General features: G+C 42.5%; 1 protein-coding gene across 1 annotated transcript in view; it reads right to left on the reverse strand.

Annotated features, from left to right (window-relative positions):
- Positions 1-19,865, reverse strand: part of Daw1 (dynein assembly factor with WD repeats 1) — a 43,815-nt gene that overhangs the window by 12,927 nt on the left and 11,023 nt on the right. The window contains exons 2-8 of the mRNA XM_005361518.3: positions 17,374-17,446; positions 16,311-16,455; positions 14,721-14,779; positions 13,084-13,206; positions 8,938-9,037; positions 5,585-5,692; positions 2,996-3,102 (exon numbers count right to left, since the gene is read on the reverse strand). Coding sequence (XP_005361575.1) covers positions 2,996-3,102; positions 5,585-5,692; positions 8,938-9,037; positions 13,084-13,206; positions 14,721-14,779; positions 16,311-16,455; positions 17,374-17,446 — 715 coding nt within the window. The remainder of the gene's footprint in view (positions 1-2,995; positions 3,103-5,584; positions 5,693-8,937; positions 9,038-13,083; positions 13,207-14,720; positions 14,780-16,310; positions 16,456-17,373; positions 17,447-19,865) is intronic.

Below are 19,865 nucleotides of genomic sequence, written 5' to 3' on the forward strand. Positions count from 1 at the left end.
TGCCCCATTTTATAATTGGGTTGATTAGCCTTTTACGGTCTAGTTTCTTGAGTTCTTTATATATTTTGGAGATCAGACCTTTGTCAGTTGCTTGATTGGTGAAGATCTTCTCCCAGTCAGTGGGTTGTCTTAGCGACAGTGTCCTTTGCTTTACAGAAGCTTCTCAGTCTCAGGAGGTCCCATTTATTCAATGAGGTCCTTAATGTCTGTGCTGCTGGAGTTATATGTGGGAAGTGGTCTCCTGTGCCCATGTGTTGTAGAGTACTTCCCACTTTCTCTTCTATCAGGTTCACTGTGTTCGGACTGATATTGAGGTCTTTAATCCATTTGGACTTGAGTTTTGTGCATGGTGATAGATATGGATCTATCTTCATTCTTCTACAGATTGACATCCAGTTTTGCCAGCACATAGACCAGCAGTTTTCAACCTGTGGGTCACAACCCCTTTGACAAACTTCTATCTCCAAACATATTTACATTTCCATTCAGAACAGGATCAAAATTATAGTTCTGAAGTGGCAATGAAATTGTTTTTATGGTTGGGAGTCACCTCAATGTGAGGAATGTACTAAGGGGTGGCAGCATTAGGAAGGTTGAAAAGCAATACTCTAGGTTGTGTCAGGTAAACAATAAAACCACAGGTGTTTTGCTCCAGCACACGCACACACGGTCAAACCCATACGTGTGAACTAAATTTTAGAATCTACAAAATTACATTTTTTATAACGAAGCAAAAATAGTTTTGCTGTTACTCAAAAAGAGGACATTAACTTCAGTAAAAATACATGTAAGTTCTAAGCATTCAAAGATAGTATGGCTGAGGCTGGGAGAGATGACTCAACAGTGAAGAGCATTCACTGTACCCAGAGGCCCCCTCTCCGGTTTTCCCAGCACCCAGATGGCAACTCACGATCATCTATAAGAAGCTCCAGGGCTCCTCTCCCAGCATCTCTGGGCACCAGACAGGCATGTGGTGCACATGCCTGCATGAATGCAAACACACTCATACACACAAAGTAAAAATATTACCTTTGTTTTAAAAGATAATATGATTGTGTCTGATTTATTCCAGCCCCAGAAAGTTTTTGATTTGATCAGCAACATATGGTACCATGTGTTCACATATCACACACTACCCCATAAAGATGTACAACTATTATATATTGGCATAAATTTGAAAAAAAACATATTTAAGGAGATAGAGATATTAAGTACCCTGTGTTCATTATTCAATAGTTTATACATGTATTGAATTATCATACTGTACATATAAATATGTGCAACTAAAATAAAATTTGAAAACTATAACTTTACTTAAAGTAACATTTCAAAAGGGAATGGGTAATTATTCACAAAGTAGTCTAAAACTCTAGAAATGGCCTTAAAATCAATGAGTACAGCTAGGAAAGTAGCTCAGATGACAAGATGCTTGCTTTCATATCATGAAGGTTAATCCCCAGTGTTACATGAACCAAGTGTGGTGGCACATGACTATAATACCAGCATTCAGAAGATGGAGGTATGGAGACCAAAAGTTCAAGGTCATCCACAGCATCAAAGAGAGTTCAAGGCCAGCCTGAGCTATGTGGGACTCTGGCTCCAAAAAATGATTAATTAGCTACCTAATTCATGAACAAAAGCAACATAGCAGTGGGACCCACAGATGCATGGGTGTTCAGGAGCAGGGCAACAGATGGCTGCAAGGCCCTTTCCTGACTCATGCTCTTGAATACCAGCACTGGTAATGGATCCCTTTATCCAAATTTGGAGTCCAAAAGTGGAGTTTTCCAACACAAATATGTTAACTTAGTGAATTTCTTCACAAGTAAGACCAACAACCATTGGAAAGGAAATTGAAGTTTGATGTGGGATTCCTCTCTGTATGCTATAAATATGTTTTATTACCATTGATTAATAAAGAAGATGCTTTGGCCTGTGGCAAGGCAGAATAGAGCTAGAAGGGGAAAACTAAATTCAATGAAAGGAGACAGAAGGCAGAGTCAGGGAGATGCCTTGTCACTGCTGAAAGAGAAAGATGCTGGAAACTTACCAGTAGGCCACAGCCCCATGGTCATACATAATTAGTAGAAATAGGTTAATTTAAGATGTAAGAGCTAGCTAGAAATATATCTAAGGCATTAGCCAAACAGTGTTGTAATTAATATCATTTCTGTGTGATTATTCAGGTCTGGGCAGTTGGGAATCAAGGTGCAGTCTCTTTTTACAGAAGTTCCTGGTCTAAATTAAGTTTGAGAATTAAACACAAGTTTTAATTCATGATATTCAGTTTTACCACAATAAGTTGTCACTGAAACTTGATTATACAGTACAGAGGACAAATAACAGCTACGTAACCAAGCTATTCATAACATTCTTCTTCCATGCTGCCGTTTGCTATCATTTGCATAGAATTTTGGGAAATCCCTTATTTTGTGGCTCCAAAATAACACTAAAGAATCAACTCTAGAGAGTGGGAGATAGCTCAGGGTTAAGAGCATTTGCTGCGCTTGTAAAGGACGCGGGTTTAGTTCTTAGCACCTACATGGTGGCTTTCAACCATGAAAGTGCCAGACACATTTGTGGTGCTCATATATACATGCAGGCAAATTACTAAAACACATAAAAATAACCAAGTTATGAGTCATACTCTTGTTCTTCAGTTTGTTTTGTTTCGTTTTTGTTTGTTGCTTTCTTTTTTCTTTTCTTTTTTTTGTTTTTTGTTTGTTTGTTTGTTTTGTTTTTCAAGACAGGTTTCTCTGTAGCTTTGCAGCCTCTCCTGGAACTAACTCTGTAAACCAGGCTGGCTTTGAACTCACAAAGATCTGCCTGCCTCTGCCTCTCGAGTGCTGGGATTAAAGGTGTGTGCCACTAATGCCCAGCTTGAGTCATACTCTTGCAGAATTTAAATCACAAACAACTTAGGCAAGGCTAAGCTAACGTATATCACAGAATCGTCTTAATCTCTGACTCAGGCCAAAAATATCTAGAAAATTACCTTCCAGTACTGGCATCCCATACTACAACTGTGTGATCAAAGGACCCTGTGATGATTCTGTCTCCTGAGGTGTCAAATGACAAGGAAATGATTTCTGCCAAATGACCCTGGGAAAAGAACAGATACAGTCATATACATGTGTATATGAAAGCACATCGATGACAGTATATGTAGATAAGAGTACAATACCATCCAAAAGACTGTAAAGAGAAGAGAGGTGCAGCGAGAAGCAAGAAATCCTACTGGGCTGGGCTGGGCTGAGCTAGGCTGGGCTGGGCTGGGCTGGGCTGGGCTGGGCTGGGCTGGGCTGGGCTGGGCTGAACTGGGCTTGGATGGGCTGGACTGGGCTGGGCTGAGCTAGGCTGGGCTGGGCTGGGCTGGGCTGAGCTAGGCTGGGCTGGGCTGGGCTGAACTGGGCTGGGCTGAGCTGGGCTGGGCTGAACTGGGCTGAGCTAGGCTGGCCTGGGCTGAGCTGGGCTGGGCTGAGCTGGGGTAGGAAGAACTGCATGTGGCATAGTTTCCTCTGCAAGGTGACAAGAAGATTGAGAGACCAGAATTTGACAATGTGCACAGTAAATCAGCAAAGTTCATTGCCTTGCACACTGCAAGCAGTACAATTGCAGGACAATGAAAATGTTGTAGGGCAGGGTTGGGTTATTTAGAAATAAAATAATATGTTTGGAGGAACTAGAAGGGATCTTTCCCATTATCCCGGAAAGACTAGAAGGGCTGTTTTGGGGTAGTCATGAAAATAATGAGCGGGTAAAAGAAAAAGGTAGATGGGCTAATCTAGTAACTTCAAAATGGAAGAAACTCCTAGGAAAATGTGATGTGGAGAACCAATTCTACATCACTGGTCAAGGATAGGTAGCTGCCTGTGACCTGACTTTCCTTCCTCACAGGCTATACCTGAGGAGCCCACCATAGGAGACAATATGAAGAAGTTCCTCCTGCAACAGACTCTGAGAATCTGGAAAGGGGATCTTGTTTGTGATATGAGCATCAGTTTCCTAACTGTTTCAGTAAATAAATACAATTAAATACCTTTATTTCTATTCATTTTGTTTTATTGTTTATTTTGCTTCTACACTATAGCCTTGAACACACAACCCTCATGTCTCAACCTCTGAACTTCTAGGATCTCTTTAGGAACTGTGTCTGTGTTTGGGGGGGGGAGTGGTGTATGGGTGTGTATGGTATATGTATATATCATCTCTTTCCCTCCCGTGTGTGTGTGTGTGTGTGTGTGTGTGTGTGTGTGGTGTATGTATATGTGAACACGTTTGTTGGTGCACTTGCCTGTGGAGGAATTTGTGTAGGCCAGAGATCAACTTCATATCTTTCTCCATTTCAATTCATTTTAGTATTCTTAAGACTGAGTCTCTCACCAGAACTAGAGCTGGTTGTTGGACTAGGCTGGCTATCCAGGACCCATATGTCTCTACCATCCCAGGCTCCAGGGCTACACATCTGCGTCATCACACCAGACTTATATGAGTACAAGGAATCCAAATTCAGTGTCTCATGCTTACACAGAGGGATTTTACCCACTGAGATATCTGTTCAGCCCTTGATGACATCTGTAGATAATATAATCTAAAATCCCATTGACAAATTGATTTGCTGACAAGGTGAAGCATATCTGAGTATCCAAATCTGGGGCATACACACAGGTTGCTTTCCACATGCACAGAGCAGGACTCGGTGTGCCAAACAGGCACAGCCTAGTTAGAAGGAGGAAAAATATATTGAAACCACAGACACCAACTAAAATGAAAATTTCCCTCCACATGTTCCTGAAGGAAAAGACATTCAAGAAATTCTGTGCCATGGTGATGTTACTAATGCTAGGTCCACAGACGTAAAAAAAGAGAAGTGTAGGATTAAATTTTAAAATAATGATACCATTTCCTCTTGCCTTAGTCTACTTTTAATTTTCTTAGACAAAGTATCTTGTTTGTGTTTGTCTGGTTTGGGTTTTGAAAATTCACTTACAGATGTAAATGAACAAGGAAGCCAGGCCCACAATCTGATGGTTCCTGCTTATGACATAGGGAGTTCCTTTATTTCACGTGTGGCCATTTGGGATGAAGTGGAGTGTGACAGGTCCTGGGAAGGTGTCAAACATGTGGCAGGAACAGGCAAGACAAAAAGTCATAGGCATCCTCTCTGCAGGTCTGCCCTTTGGTCTGTGTGCTTGCAGTCCCTTGTCATTCTACATAACCTGGAAGAATTTGAAGGTGGGCATGAAAGGCAAGGGAGTGCATGAACCATACTTTCAAAAGAATCTACCAGCCTGGCTCTTCAGTTGGGCATCTTCCAAGCAGTAACAGCCCAGCCAATTCTTTTTCAGCCAGATAGACAAGGGATTCTAACATTATGTGGTTTACATAATAAAAACCAAAAGCCAGTTTGGTTTCTCTAGCATCTTCACCTGAGTCTGTCCCAGCAGTCAGCAAACCAACTGTAGCATCTTCTGCATTTTAAATGCCAGTGGCTCAAAAACTTCTTTTAATATAGCCTTCCCTTCATAACAAAATATAACTATAATTAACACAGATGATAGCCTCGTTAACAATATAGACATACTGTGAGAGTGACCACTTCCTCTCCAATCCGAATGTCCCATAATTTAGCCGTTGTATCCATACTTCCAGTAGCAACCAATGTACTTTGTGGGTTGAATGACAAACATACCTACAATACATGAAATGAAAGGAACTTTAGGAACATGATGTCTTGGACAAGTAATTATGCACTGAAACTCTTGCAATTACCTCAGCAGATTTAGGTTTAATAGTTTGGATAAGACCACACCAAGCCATCAGAGTGAGAAACCTATTATCTCCAGGCAGAATCCTGAACAATCTCCTAAAGAGAGACCTTGTTCTTCTCATGTGGCCTGCTCTGTCACAGGTTCCCTTTACAGCCTCCAGAACACAAAACAATGAGAGCCAAATCACAGCCCATCTCTTACGAGTTTCATGCTAGGGGCTTTCTGGGTTCTTGTAGCTATGATCACAGTCCCATTGAGCATGCTCTCCAGCGATTAACTCTGATTTTGTCTCACCGTGTCAATTCCATGTCCTGGATGGCCTTCCAGCAGTCTTTCTGGTAACCCCATACCCATGCCTTTGGTCTTTCCATTAGCAACTGTGCCTCTGACTATATCTTCACCACCAGCTAGTCCATCTCTGGTTAAAATTCCCGAACACTCTAAGCTTTCTTCCTGGCTTGCCATCCCATTCATGTCCCAGGATCCCTTTCATTTCCTTGAGACTTCTGCCTCCTCTCCTGGCTGGTCTATCATTACCACTCAACTGATGACACTGGGAATATCACTACCTCTAGAATGCTCAGCACTGGTGCCGTCGACCTCCCAAGTGCACTCTCCATGAAGACTCCTAATATTAACTCTATCCACCAAGAGCTTGAAATTGTGTACATTCCCTGACTTATCATCTGAAAGTGGAAGCTAAAGCCAATATATTAGTGACTGGTGAAGTAATTCTGAGAGGTTTTCTTCCTTCAGTCTGGGGGATCAACACTATTAGTGCATCATCTTCCTGTTCTTGGATGTGATGTTGTGGAATATAGTAAGCCAATGATAGAAGATGCTTGTTAGATGGTATAGGCATTTTTCTCAATCTGTCTGATGACCAAAAGTTATGTGGTCTCCTCTTATGCATCGAATTAGGGAAGGGTACTACCAATAACATAAACTTCCAAACAAGGAATCATCGTGGATTCCCCTTTTCGCATTTCTCAAATCTATGTGGTAAGCAAGTTCCTCTGTCTCTGCTCCATTAACACTTCTCACCGTCTCATCTGTGTTAGGGCATGAATAGCACTAAGACCCCAAACTAGCAGAGATGTCTGATCTCACAGGCCTCCCATTTCTCCTTCACAGGGCTAAAAATATAATCTTAAAGAACCAAGTCAGTACTTCCAGCTAGAAAGCCTCAAAGGAATTTCATTCATTACTTATAAGACGATGCCCTGATTTATTAGTTTGTCATCACATAAGCCCCCTTAGATCTACCATGTAACTTTTCCTTGCCTCTTCCACTCATTCACATGACATCCATGACAAGCTGGGTATCACAAGAGCCCCTTGCCTGCCACTCTGAGCCAAGTGTAGAAGGCATATTCTGTTGGGGTGGCTTCTTGTTCATTTCCTGGCCACCCAGACTCCTGAAATAATTACACTGAAATCTTTATTAATTGTAATACTGTTTGGCCAATAGCTTAAGTGTGCATTTTTTGCTAACTCTTATATCATAAATTAACCCATTTTTATGGATCTGTATATTGTCATGTGGCTGTGGCTTACTGGCAAGGTTCCCATGTGTCTATCCCTTACAGGCATTTACATGGTATATCATTTTTAGCCTGGCTAAATAAACCTTTCTGTCAACAATATTCTATGCATGCCATATCAGGAGAAGGTTGAGTTCTCTGATCACAAAGAGATATCTGAATTCTCAGAAACATCTGTGCGTGTAGCTTTGGACACAGAGAAGTGCTGATCCCTGCATCTGGAAAGCATGTACCCTTCTCTGTCATTCTTTCTGAACATCTTCCCTGGTCAGCGACACTTGACTTCTCCCCCTCCAATGGCCTCATGGAGGTTGCCACACACTTCTTGCGCAATAATGACAACTCTTTGAACCTATCCAGTGATCTGTCTACTCCTTCTGCTGAACTGAAAAGTCCTGAGTGACAAAAGCCTGCATTCAATTCCATCAGGCATGCCACAATGACTGTCCAGATTACGTGTACAGAGAGCTTTGGGGATCTGTTTTGTTTCTTTTCAGTTGGCCTACAACTCCCTATGTAGCCAAGAATGGCTTTGGTCCGGTTCTCCTTCCTCCATCTCCTATGTGCTGAGATTACAGGCATCCCTGACCACCTCTAGCTTATGCAGTGCTCAGACTCAAACCCAAGGCCATGTGATGTGGCCATGCAAACACTTTACCAACTGAGCTACTTCACTGCTCTTCACACATGGTTAGCATTTAGTGTTTATTTGATAGATGTTGTGGGCCATGAAATTATATGACTGTCTTAAAAGGAACTCTATGAAAATAAAAGTGTTTTCAAAATTCTAAGGGAGTTTGGAGACACAGCTGCTTTCTAAAGACAAAGATTTTGACTTTCTTCACCTTTGACCAAGCTACTGTCAGTGCCTCAGTTTCCTTAACTGTGCCTCAAAATGGGGCTTTTAAGGGGCAAAATTAAGCTATTACACATCAATGTCATGAGAACAGTATGTGCCCCTGAAGAGTAACTGCCACACCTCCTGTCTGCACAGTACCTTAAACCCACCATGGGCTCCTCTTGAATGAATACACCATTAATCTGAAGGTGGATGAAAACCAAGTTTGCTCCTGGTTCAAGCAGCCTGCTTGCTCTCAAGAGCCATCCCGTGTTCCACGCGGTGCCAGTTTTCTTATGAATTGCCATAAGGCAGGATAAAGATGACACGGGCCTCCCAGTAGCGAAAGTCATATATTTAGAGTTTTATATGACTTATTCAAGACTGAATCCTATTGAAATGCGTGAAGGAATCAGCCTGCACATTCAACGTGGTTACAGAAGTTACCTTACAGCTACTGTGATAACCTCATCAGCTCTGATGAAGTCAACTCTCTAGAGATAGTTAAGTGAAAACCCGGGGGGGGGGGGAGGCTGTTCCTCGCTCAGATGCCAATCACATTGCATGGCTACTTATAGTCTTTGCAGGCTATACCCTACCTGTATCTGTGAGTGGTTAAATCTTAGGTGGTGAGAAGTACAAGAACAATCCATGTATTCTCAAAAAAAAAAAAAAAGCTGGATCAAAGTTGGAAAATGTAATATAGAAGCAACTTCCACTCTCACCACTGAGTCCCAAGGGAAGAGCAGCATGAGGGAGTCTTCAGAAAGTCAACTGTACTCACGATCTCAGCTGTGTGGCCCCTGAAGGTGTGGTAACACTTTCCCGACTCAGCACTCCAAAGTTTACAGGTCTTGTCAAATGACCCAGTGGCAATTTTGTCACTGCGAATTTTAAAAGTCTGGATTTTAGAATCAAAGTCAGCCACATTGCATGATACACTGGACTAAGACTAGAGGTGCTGGCACGTGACTAGCATCCTACTTAGGCATATACTACACCGTTAAAATAAGAAGCAATTTCATGTTTGCTCCAGTGAATAACAAAATCAAGGTCTGATTTTTAATGGTATCAGTCATATATATGAATGTTAAAGATGTAGTATTAAAGGTATGAATATATTTTTGTAATTAAACAACTTTTGCACCCCACCTAGGCAGTACACAGGAGCTGACCCTGTTGTCAGAGGGCACAGGTGAGCAATTCAAGAAGGAATGAGAGAGTAGAGAGTAGGAGAGCTGATCCCTAAAGCAATGGGGAGAGTCCTGCACCTTGCCTGGGAAAAACAGTAGAGCTGGTCCTGGTGGTAAGAGTGAGGGGGCCCAAATCTGAGGGCCCTAGAGCAGGAGAACTGGTCCCACTCTTGTCTTCAGGCTGCATTGGGTAGCCGAGGCAGTGCTGGAGAGCTCTCCAGAGTAGTGAAGATGAGGGAAAGCTAGCAAGCTGGCCAATCCAGCTACTACCCTGGCCCAGAACAAGGGCTATGAGTTGGCCCACCTCAATATCCATCAAATCTATGATCTGCTGGAACATGCGAAGTGAACAAACCTACAGATACAAAGCAGCAGAATCTTCATGACACAAGACAACCACAAGATATCCAAGAGAGCCCCAGTGAGAGCCCATTATCAGAGGTGTAGCAGAAACCAGAGGCCTTGAACCAGACCAAGGACTCATGGCGATGAACACTTGCAAGAATGGACTAAAGGGTAAACTGTGAGTCCCAACAGGCCGGCCACACTACAGCTTCCACGACAAGATTCTTCTTCTTCTTTTTTCTATTTTTGTTTTTGTGTTGTTTTGTCTAGTTTCTTTATTTTGTTTTGTTTGGGGGTTTCCCTTTCAATTTGGCTTTGATCTCGTTAGAAGGTTGCAAGGGCAGAAGACAGATATGAGGGAGGTGAGTGGGATTGGAATGCATGTTGTGATTTCCACAAATATAAAGAAAAAAAAGAAAATTAACTACATGGATATCCATGGGAATCAATGATATCTTAGCTGTGTGGACATAGAAAACCTTTATTACAGGTCTACAAAAGGGAAATACTAAATTAAAAGGGGGAAGTCACAGAGAAAAATCTAGGAAAGCACATGGCTGATAAGATATTGAGAAGTTCCACCTCAATGATTCTTTGAGAAAATAGTACCAAATTATTCCTGCTGCAGAAGCATTATTTATAGGGGATAGACTCACAGGGTGGAATACTGTGGGTAGAAGAGTTCAGTTGACCAAGTACTAGCCTCACAAGCACGAGTCATGAGTTCAAGGCACAGAACCCACAAGAGAGAGCCACATATTGGGGCAGGAGAGACAGTTCAGGAGTTAAGAGTCTGCACTATTCTTGAAGAGGACCGAGTCTCATAACTCCCTACAACTCCAGTTCCGGGTGATCCAATGCCCTCTTCTGGTCTCCACAGTCCCTACATTATCATCATCATCATCATTATTATCACACAGTAACCTACTGAAAATTCATTTTTTCAAAAGCATAAGGAGTGGACCAAAAAGGACCAGGCCACAAGGCTCAAGTCACATACACTAAAAGAAAGTTGCAAGTGCCCACAACAAGCACAGAACGTACATCTGTCCAGACAAGCACTGATGGTCCCAGTCTACCCCCACCCAGTGTATCTGCAATTGTTCTCGCTAAATGAAGCAAGGACCTTTCTATGGATGCTCCAGGGTAGCTCATCCTGGTGAACACCCACAGAATGTCCAAAAGCTTCCTGGCATTCTAGGGCACTTGGGCTCTAGACTAAGGGGCATTGGCAGCTTGACATTTGATCACACTCAGAATATCATGCCTGTTAAATAAACTAAGAAAAAGCGTTTTCTAAAATTAAAGATTACACCAGTATTAAAACAATATCATTTGTAATTTCAATAAAAGCTTTTTGTTGCTACAGATTAGTTTAATAAGGTTCTATAAAAATTATCATTCTCTGTAATGTAAAAATGTATGCTCGTGTTAATTTTTCTGCACAGTTAATCAGTTTATAATGCCAATTTAAGTTGATTGTGCCATCATAATTAATGTATTTTGGAAGTGTATTTTAAAAGATATAATGACAGGAAAAGCCCACATACTGACTGTTTTAACTGTGAGGCAAGATTGCTAGTTTAAGTGCAAACAATCTTACAGACTCGCTGTGAAAGCAGGCTCCAGGCCTTGAGAGGGCTGGTCCCCTGCCTCCTCCCATGCCCCTTTGACCCTTTCTACCTGCCAGAACAATCCTTGTCAAAAAGACTTCCACAGTTCCCCTCCTGTGCTCACAAGCCGCTGTGAGCAGTCCAGTCCTACAGGATGGCCTGTGCCCTCCACAGCACATGCTGACCTCAGCGCTGCGTCCCTCTGTGGGAAACAGTCACTTCAAAACAGCCTGGCTTGCTGGACAGCTGGTGACTAAAAGTCCAAGGTGCTCCCGCCCCTCACTCTGGTATTTGTCACCAGGCTTCCTTCCACCTTCAGGCTTAGGCTTTATGTGAGCCACCCTAAGACACCCAAACCAGGAACAATCACCCTAGTTTCCTCCTCTTGGCCCTTATGTTTTGTTCCACCATCCATCATGGTGAGATTGTAAATAAACCAGATTCCTCAAACTGTCTTCATTAATTGAAAAAGTCATTTTAGGGGATCGGTTGTGAGAGAAAAAAAAAAAAGCCTTTTTGAAATTTTACTCAAATATATACAGCCATGTGGCACTCTTATGACAGAAAGCCAAGGTCTCTGAACTCACTAAATGGTTCCAGGGTCAGCAAATTAGTCACCTGGGTTGCAGAAATCTGACTGGATTCCCACAATTCCCAGCCTTGTTTTCTTTGAAACGGAATGAGGAGCTGGCGAAACAGTTCAGTGAGTAAGGTCCCTGCCGCCCACCCTGAGATGAGCTTCATCTCTTGGCCCCTCTGTGCTGAGAGAAGAGAAGTGGACCTTGGGAAATACCCTCTGACCACAACATCTGCACCTTGGCATCTGTGTGTGTGTGTGTGTGTGTGTGTGTGTGTGTGTGTGTGTGTGTGTGTAATTTATGTACAATTACATATATAAATCTTCAACTTTAAATATATATTTAAAAATTGAAATTTAAAGAATAAATTTTTGGATTTTAAATAGGATGAGAAATTTAAAGAATTTAAATACACTGGGAGGACAAAATCCATTGGCTCTTACAACATCAATAGGAAGAACGTCATCAAACATTTCCCTTCCTGCTTTCACAGACGACAGAAACTCTCTTTTCGTCCTTGCATTTCAGAAGTTGAGTTAATGTGTTTTAATTGCTTTGATAACTTGTGCAATTAAATTCCTGTGTAATTTCCACATATATGGTGGAAAGCACAGGTTTGTGGACATACAGCTACCCCTTGAGAAGCTTAGACTCTCACCACAGAAGAGTCAAATACAGTGATGGGTAGCTTTGTGGCTACAAACCCCCACAGTGTCCTGTGGAAACATGCAATGAGAAAAATCAGAGATGGCTCCAAATGTGCTGAGTCAGCCACCCAAAGGTTGGCCTGAAAGGGGACCTCAGCTCTTTGTGGCACTGTTACTTAGCATATTACTATATGCAGATTTTTCTCTGCCACACAAGGCTGGATGCTCACTTGAAAATGAAAGAAACCACACACTCCAAAGCCATGAGTACAATCCTGTACATTAGTAAGATTCACTTCTCCAGAATCTCAAAGGGCAGGAGTCAGCATCGCTGACCATTCCAGCTAACTCTCTACACAGTGATCCCGAGAAGGGTACCCCAGCTTCCAATTCTTCATAAAACTGATGCTTATCCCAAAGGCAGTAAACATTAAAAGAGACTTGAAAAGGCTCCCCAGGAATATAGCAGAAACTCAATAAATGTAAATCCTGCCTTCCTCCTGGTGGAATGGATACATGACCGATGAAGGAGTAAGGGAATGAAATAAGCGTACCCATAAGGATTGTTGAAGGCTATGGCATAAACCACGTTTCTGTGGCCCTCCAGTGTGTGCAGCTCCTCCCCGGATGCAGTGTCCCACACCTTGCACGTCCGATCATAGCTTCCTGTGATAAAGCTAACACAGAGAACGTGACCGCATTGCACAGTAAAAATGACAGGCATTGTGCTCATAGATGCCTTGATGTTTTCTGTGTTCCCCCAACTCTGCTGGATAATAACCCTTTCATTATCCTTTGCTATGCCTTTTAGTGTTGGAAATCATACATTCAAAACAAAGAACAGTTCCCAAATCCTTTGACTCAAAAACTTACTCAATTTGAAGAGCAATCAGGGTTCCCTGACCTGTGGGAAGTCCAAGGACCGCCCACCTCCATCCAGGTTTAGTAAGTTGAGCATCCAAACTGCCTAGGCTCCCCCAAAGCCAGTATGTGCAGTAGGATCAAAAACCCATTGCCATTGTTCTTGAGTTCTGATGAGGGAGAGGGACTTGATCAGGGGAGGGGGAGGGAAATGGGAGGCGGTAGCGGGGAGGAGGCAGAAATCCTTAATAAACAAATAAATTTAAAAAAATCCTAAAAAATAAATAAATGAATAAATAAATAAATAAATATCTGGCTAATAAATTAAACAATATTTTCATTACAAAAAAAAACTTACTCAATGAAAAAGTAAATCTTCCAGCTCTATTCCAATAATGTATATTCTTATACAATCAAAGTGCAGGCTACAATGACTTTAATGCCTTTTGTGCAACTGCAAATACTTCATTGTGAGTAGAATTTTGATCCCAGGTGTTCAGATCATAATTTTTTAAAGATTTATTTATTATGTATACAACTTTCTGCCTCCATTTATACCCACATGCCAGAGGAGGGCGCCAGATCTCTTTACAGATGATTTGGAGCCACCATGTGGTTGCTGGGAATTGAACTCAGGACCTCTTGAAGAGCAGACAGTGCTCTTAACCACTGAGCCATCTCTCCAGCCCCCATAATTTTTGACATTATCATCGGCCCTCTCTTTCCCTACACTCTACACACACTCTGTCATTACATTCTACAATATCAAAGTGCATACATTTCTGTTCAAGAGCCATTTAGCTTGTGCTATTTTAATAACAGCAATCCTAGCAGACTGATAAGGCATATTTGCATGTCTGTATACCAAAATAATCCTTTCTTAACCAGACCCTCAGATCCCAAGCTGATCAAAGCATTTTCTGAATATGGCCTTGGTGGTTCATACATCATGCATCAAAACAGAGCTAGACAGAAAGGGCTCTTTTTGAACCTACACATACCAACCAATCATGGCGCTGCCTGCCTCTGATTGACAGCTCCTACAGCCCAGGCAAAGACTCAGACACACAGGGACTGTTCTGCATCTTCTTCTCAGCTGTGGTACTCGATGACACCTCCTAGTGCCTCTCACACAAAATTACACACACACAAAGGAAACTCGGGCTTCCCTGTGGGAGCGAGAGCTGACCTCACTGCTCTGTAGCCATCAGAATCCGGAAATCCAAGAAATGGGCGCATTCAGTCTGTAACTAACTGCACTACTTGAGAACTTCTCAGAAATCATTAATTTTTTTATTGCTGAAAGTTAAAAAGAACAAGGAGACCTTACCATGAGCCTGCCTTGTTGAGTGCCACATTGGTCAATGGCAGGATGTGTGCTCTGAGAACCTTCAACAGAAGGAAACACCATTTATTTTGGACTCACACAGAATAAAACATATACATTCTAACTTCAAACAAATGGTGACATTTGATGTGTTCTTAGACATATGTAGCAATGGAAAAGATCCAATAGCCAAGCAAACTAGGAATAAAATAGCAGTTTTCCTCTGATAAAAAACAAACTGTAGTCTCAGTAGCCATAGATAATGGTAAAAAGTAATTAATTCTTCACTGCCCATCAATACCAATTTACTGTTGAGATAAATTATGGCTACTGAAGAAGAATCCAGACTCTAGCATTGTCCTCTACAGGCTACACATGGTTTTCTATAGATATTTGAGCAATTTACATAAGAAAAAAGCCTTAAACATGTTTCAAATACATTTTGCAATGCATTGCTACTTTTTTAATCCTAAAACTCTCTTCAAGTTGAATGCCTCATTTACCTTTATCAGCTAGTGGGTGCTTAAAGAATACTCACTGACCAAATATAGTAATTGAATAACCTATTGGTTGAGTGGTTAGCTAGAGTGAGTCAGCTTCAGATATGCCTGCTTGCAGGGTACAGCTATTAATAGCTTGCTTTTTTTTGCTACCAGGTATGTTCCCTTCCACAAAAGCTCACAGGGTCTAGGCCGTTATGCAGCTTTTATTTGTAATTAAACAGTGCCACCTGCTGGAGGAAAATAAAGCCTGAAAAACTTCTCTTCTGGGACCTTGAAAGATGAGAACAAAGGAAAACCTGGGCATTACTTCAGATAGAACCAATTAATGCAAAATAAAAGAGTATTTATTATAGTAATAATACTATAAAATGTTAAGTCCATGTAACATGAAGAGTCTTAGGACAAATTTTTTAATTTCATTTTAAAAACTGCTCTTAAGTAATTACACGGACACATTTGTTATATTTTTAATTTAGTCAGAAACCTACGGAGAAAAACCACATGTTTATACCACATCTGCTCAACAAGTCTCTAGTTTGTATTTTAATTCACAATAAAGCGAAAATAGAAAATGTTGATATCATGAAATACAACTTCTTAGAAGTACTGTAACTAGAAAATAATTTTAATAATTTGATTAAAAAGGGAAATAAATTCACTGCAAATCATTATTGAATATCTCAAGAAGTTAGGGTTTTGAACTTCATTAATTCTTTAAACAAATACCTACTGAAGGTTAATCTTGGTTAAATGCAGGTGAAATACTGAAACCATAAGCAATTATTTTCTAGGGAAAAAAAAAACTACCTAGGCGGTGGTGTCCGCCTTTAATCCCAGCACTCGGGAGCTGGAGGCAGGTGGATCTCTCTGAGTTTAAGGACAGCCTGGTCCACAGAATGAGTTCCAGGAGAGCCAGGACTGTTTCGCAGAGAAACTCTCTCAAAACAAACAAACAAAAACATGTTTTAAGGTAAGATATTACTTGTAAGAGAAATCAATAATGCATCCAAGTTGTCCTTTCTAGTGTCCCTATTCATGCCTTTAGCAGGTAGCAGCAGCTGTGATCCTCGTGTCCCTAAGCACTCCTTACCTTGAACAGGTAGAAGCTGTGGTCACAATGCTGTCTGAGCTTCTCCTGCAGCCGCTGGACCAGGAGTCTGATTTGCTGCGTCCGAGACACCGTGATCAGAGGCTCCACTTTCTGGATCTCTTCTACTAGGTTGTTGACATCAGTACTGAAATTCATCCCAAAACACTCGCATGTCAAATTTGCATCTATGCTCACAACATGAAGAAATACGTTATTTTGGGCTGGGGAGATGACTTGGTAGGTAAAGGCACGTACTACACAAGCTCGAAGGTCTGAGTTTGAATCCCCAGATGTTGGATGCACAGTGCAAGTGCCAGCAATCACTGCGCTCCTCTGGGTAGGTGGAGGCAGAGCCGATAGAAGGAAGTTGAAGACCAAAGCTTGTGACTTTTTTGAATCATACATTACTGGTCCATGTTACAAGCCGACTCTGCGTGGGATTTCCTACATGGTGAATCTTGGGTACTCTAACCTATGGAGAATTCTTCTGGGTTTCACTGGGGAACCCCTGGTTTCAAACCTCCACCCCTCCCTGACAGCCCATCAGCCTTGTGCAATACTTCTCTACTGAAGAAACCACAGGCTCAATTGTATTCTTCAAACCCAGTAACCAGTACTCCTCAGAAGTGTTAAGGCTACCAACAACCTGTATAGCCAAGAAGAACTTAGGGAGACAGGATGACCTATGGGATCCTGGCCAGGGTCCTGGTACACAGAAGGGAAATGGGATAAACCTCAGAGAGTCTGAGTATAGTATGGACCTGGCTGGATTAATGATAATGTGTCAATACTAGCATGCTGGCTGAGACAATTCGACCAAGCCAACCTAAGACACTAAACAGGAAAAGCTGGCCACACTGTCTTAAATACTTTTCTATCACTATTCTAGACTAACCAGTTCATACTTCAAAATAATCCTTCTCAGAAAAAAAGGAAGAGCAGAGTGATGGCCTTTGTGTTTTTAATAATAACGTCATTGAGCCCAGCCATACCAGCATACTCGCTGGAGTGGTCATCTAAGGTTCTGGTGTGAGGCACACGCTGCATCACAGAACTAACTTACCTAGGATTGAGCTCAAGCAAATCGATGGATTTGGTCTTTAGTTCTCCACCTTTTTCATATTCCAGCATAATTCCTGTAAAATACACAAGTGTGATATAAGAAAACCTATGATGGAGGAAGGTCATTGGTTAAGTACCAACGCTCCTATTACAACAAACCTAGGAAAAGGTTTATGCACTTTGAGGTCTTTTATAACTTTTACTTTTCAAAGCTGGGCGGTGTTGGTGCATGCCTTAAATCCCAGCACTCAGGAGGCAGAGGTAGGTGGATCTCTGTGAGTTCAAGGCCAGCCTGGACTACAGGGTGAGTTCCAGGACTGGTTTCAAAGATACAGAGTAACCCTGTCTCGAAAAACAAAAAACAAAAACAAAAACAAAATAACTTTGAAGATTTTTCAAGCATTGTTTTCTATCTGTGTTTGTGTGTGGTACATGCACACATTCGTGTGGCTATTTACATGTGCAAAAGAGGGCGTGCACACACTTGCATGAGCGTATATGTAGAAGCCAGAGGTCAGCACCAGGTCTCTTCATCTATCATTCTCTATTTTTTGAGGCAGGGTCTCTCAAGCTCATCAGTTTGGCGAGGCTGGCTTGCCAATGAGCGTCCAGGGTTTGTCAATAGATATGAAATCTGGTCCTCAAGCTTCTGTGGTACTGGGGTTTGAATGTGGACTATCTTCTATCAGCTGTGATGCTGTTTAGAAAGCTCATGGAACCTTTAGGAGATAGAACCTCCTTGGTGGGAGTGGGCCACTGCAGGGCCCACTTCCTGTTCAAGCTCCACTTCCTGAGGGTTGATGAAAAGTGACCAGCCCACAGCAGAGACACAGTGGAAGCCCTGAGCTCTTTGTCCTAACACCTGCACTTGGTCCTGGCAGGTAGAAGCATCAAAACACAGTTCCAGACTTCCTCAACTTGTGTCCCTCAGCAGTTCCATTGCTGGTGGAACAGGGGCACAGCAGCAGCTAGAAACCCCCTTAGTGTTATGGTTTCCTGTCTCTTTAAGAGACAAGCCACGCCCACTCCCACTGCCTCTGACCTTCTGTAGCCATCTTGGTCTCTTTTCTTTCTGTTCTATTGGGGTGCACACGGATCTTTGCCTCTCTCTTCCTTTTCCTCTTTCTCTCTTTCTCTCTCTCTCTCTCTCTCTCTCTCTCTCTCTCTCTCTCTCTCTCTCTCTCTCTCTCTCTCTCTCTCTCTCTCATTTAATAAATGCTTATGGCTATTTTCTGTGTCTATGGGTCTGCTTACACGCGATCCACCACGCGGCCCCCTGCTCCTGGGAATCTACAGCCGCTTGGGGACATGGGACCGGCAACTGCCAGTGCCTCTGCCCGGGCCTCGCTGCCTTACTGCCCGCCTGCCATGTGTCCGCTGCTTGCCGCTAGGATGCTCTGGGGTTCAGCACAGGGGACCTGCTAGCAGCTCCGGACCCATCGGGCTCACACCCGCCCGCTTGGCCTGGGCCTGGGCTGGCAGCTGCTCCATGAGCCTGCCCGGGACCCACCAGCATTTTAGAAACAACACCTCATGCTTTTCTTTAAGGCTGATCATTGGGGGAACAGCCCATTCCACCCATCAGAGAAACAGTGAAGTCCTGGATGTGCCAGACCTGTCCACAATCACACACTGAAGCAACGCTAGAGAAGCCTTGTGTCTCCTTGTCCTCCAGCCCATGGTGTCATCAGTCTCACGGGATGACCTATGGGGTCACTCACAGCCAGCAGACAACTTTTATAACCCTCACTGAAGTCACAGAAGTGCCAAAACACAAAACAGAGCACAATAATGTTCTTGGGGATCAGGAAAACGAACCAAAGCCCACAGAAAGGGACACGACCTGTTTATCAAATGTAGCAAGGTGATGAGCCATTCAAACAAATGCTCCAGATAGAATTTTAATTATAATGTCATGGTGCTAAAACCAGGAAAAGACAGTCAACAAACACCAATATCCAGGATATATTTTCAAAAAAATCACCCATAACCAACACCAATGCTGAGATGAATGAGACCTTTTAATTACCTGGTATACACATTAAAGGAAGTATCATTAAAAGGTGTCTCAGCATGGGCTGGAAAGATGGAACAGCTGCCACGCATGTGTACTGCTTTTGCAGAGGATCCTAATTCTGTTCCCAGCACCCAAAATCAGCCATGACTCCGGCTTCAGAGGTATAAGCCTCCACAGACACCTAGAACTCACAGCATGTACTCATATACAGAAACAGACACATAATTTAAAAAAAAAAGCAAACCTTAACAATAATCAATGTTTCAACAGAGTCACAGCAGCTGGTTTGCTGGAGTGAGACTATACAAGGTGGAACCAGCCAGCATTCTAACACAGAGGGAAAACAGGCTCGCATGTCCCTATCACTAGCTGAGGCACTATGGGTAGTCGATGAATGCTGGCTGTGGAGAGTCAGCTTTACTTCTCCCACACTCAGGAATATAGGACCAGCATGACATTGAAGAGTGGCGGGGGGG

Source organism: Microtus ochrogaster, linkage group LG4 (genome assembly GCF_000317375.1).
Source record: "Microtus ochrogaster isolate Prairie Vole_2 linkage group LG4, MicOch1.0, whole genome shotgun sequence".
Classification (NCBI taxonomy): Eukaryota; Metazoa; Chordata; class Mammalia; order Rodentia; family Cricetidae; genus Microtus; species Microtus ochrogaster.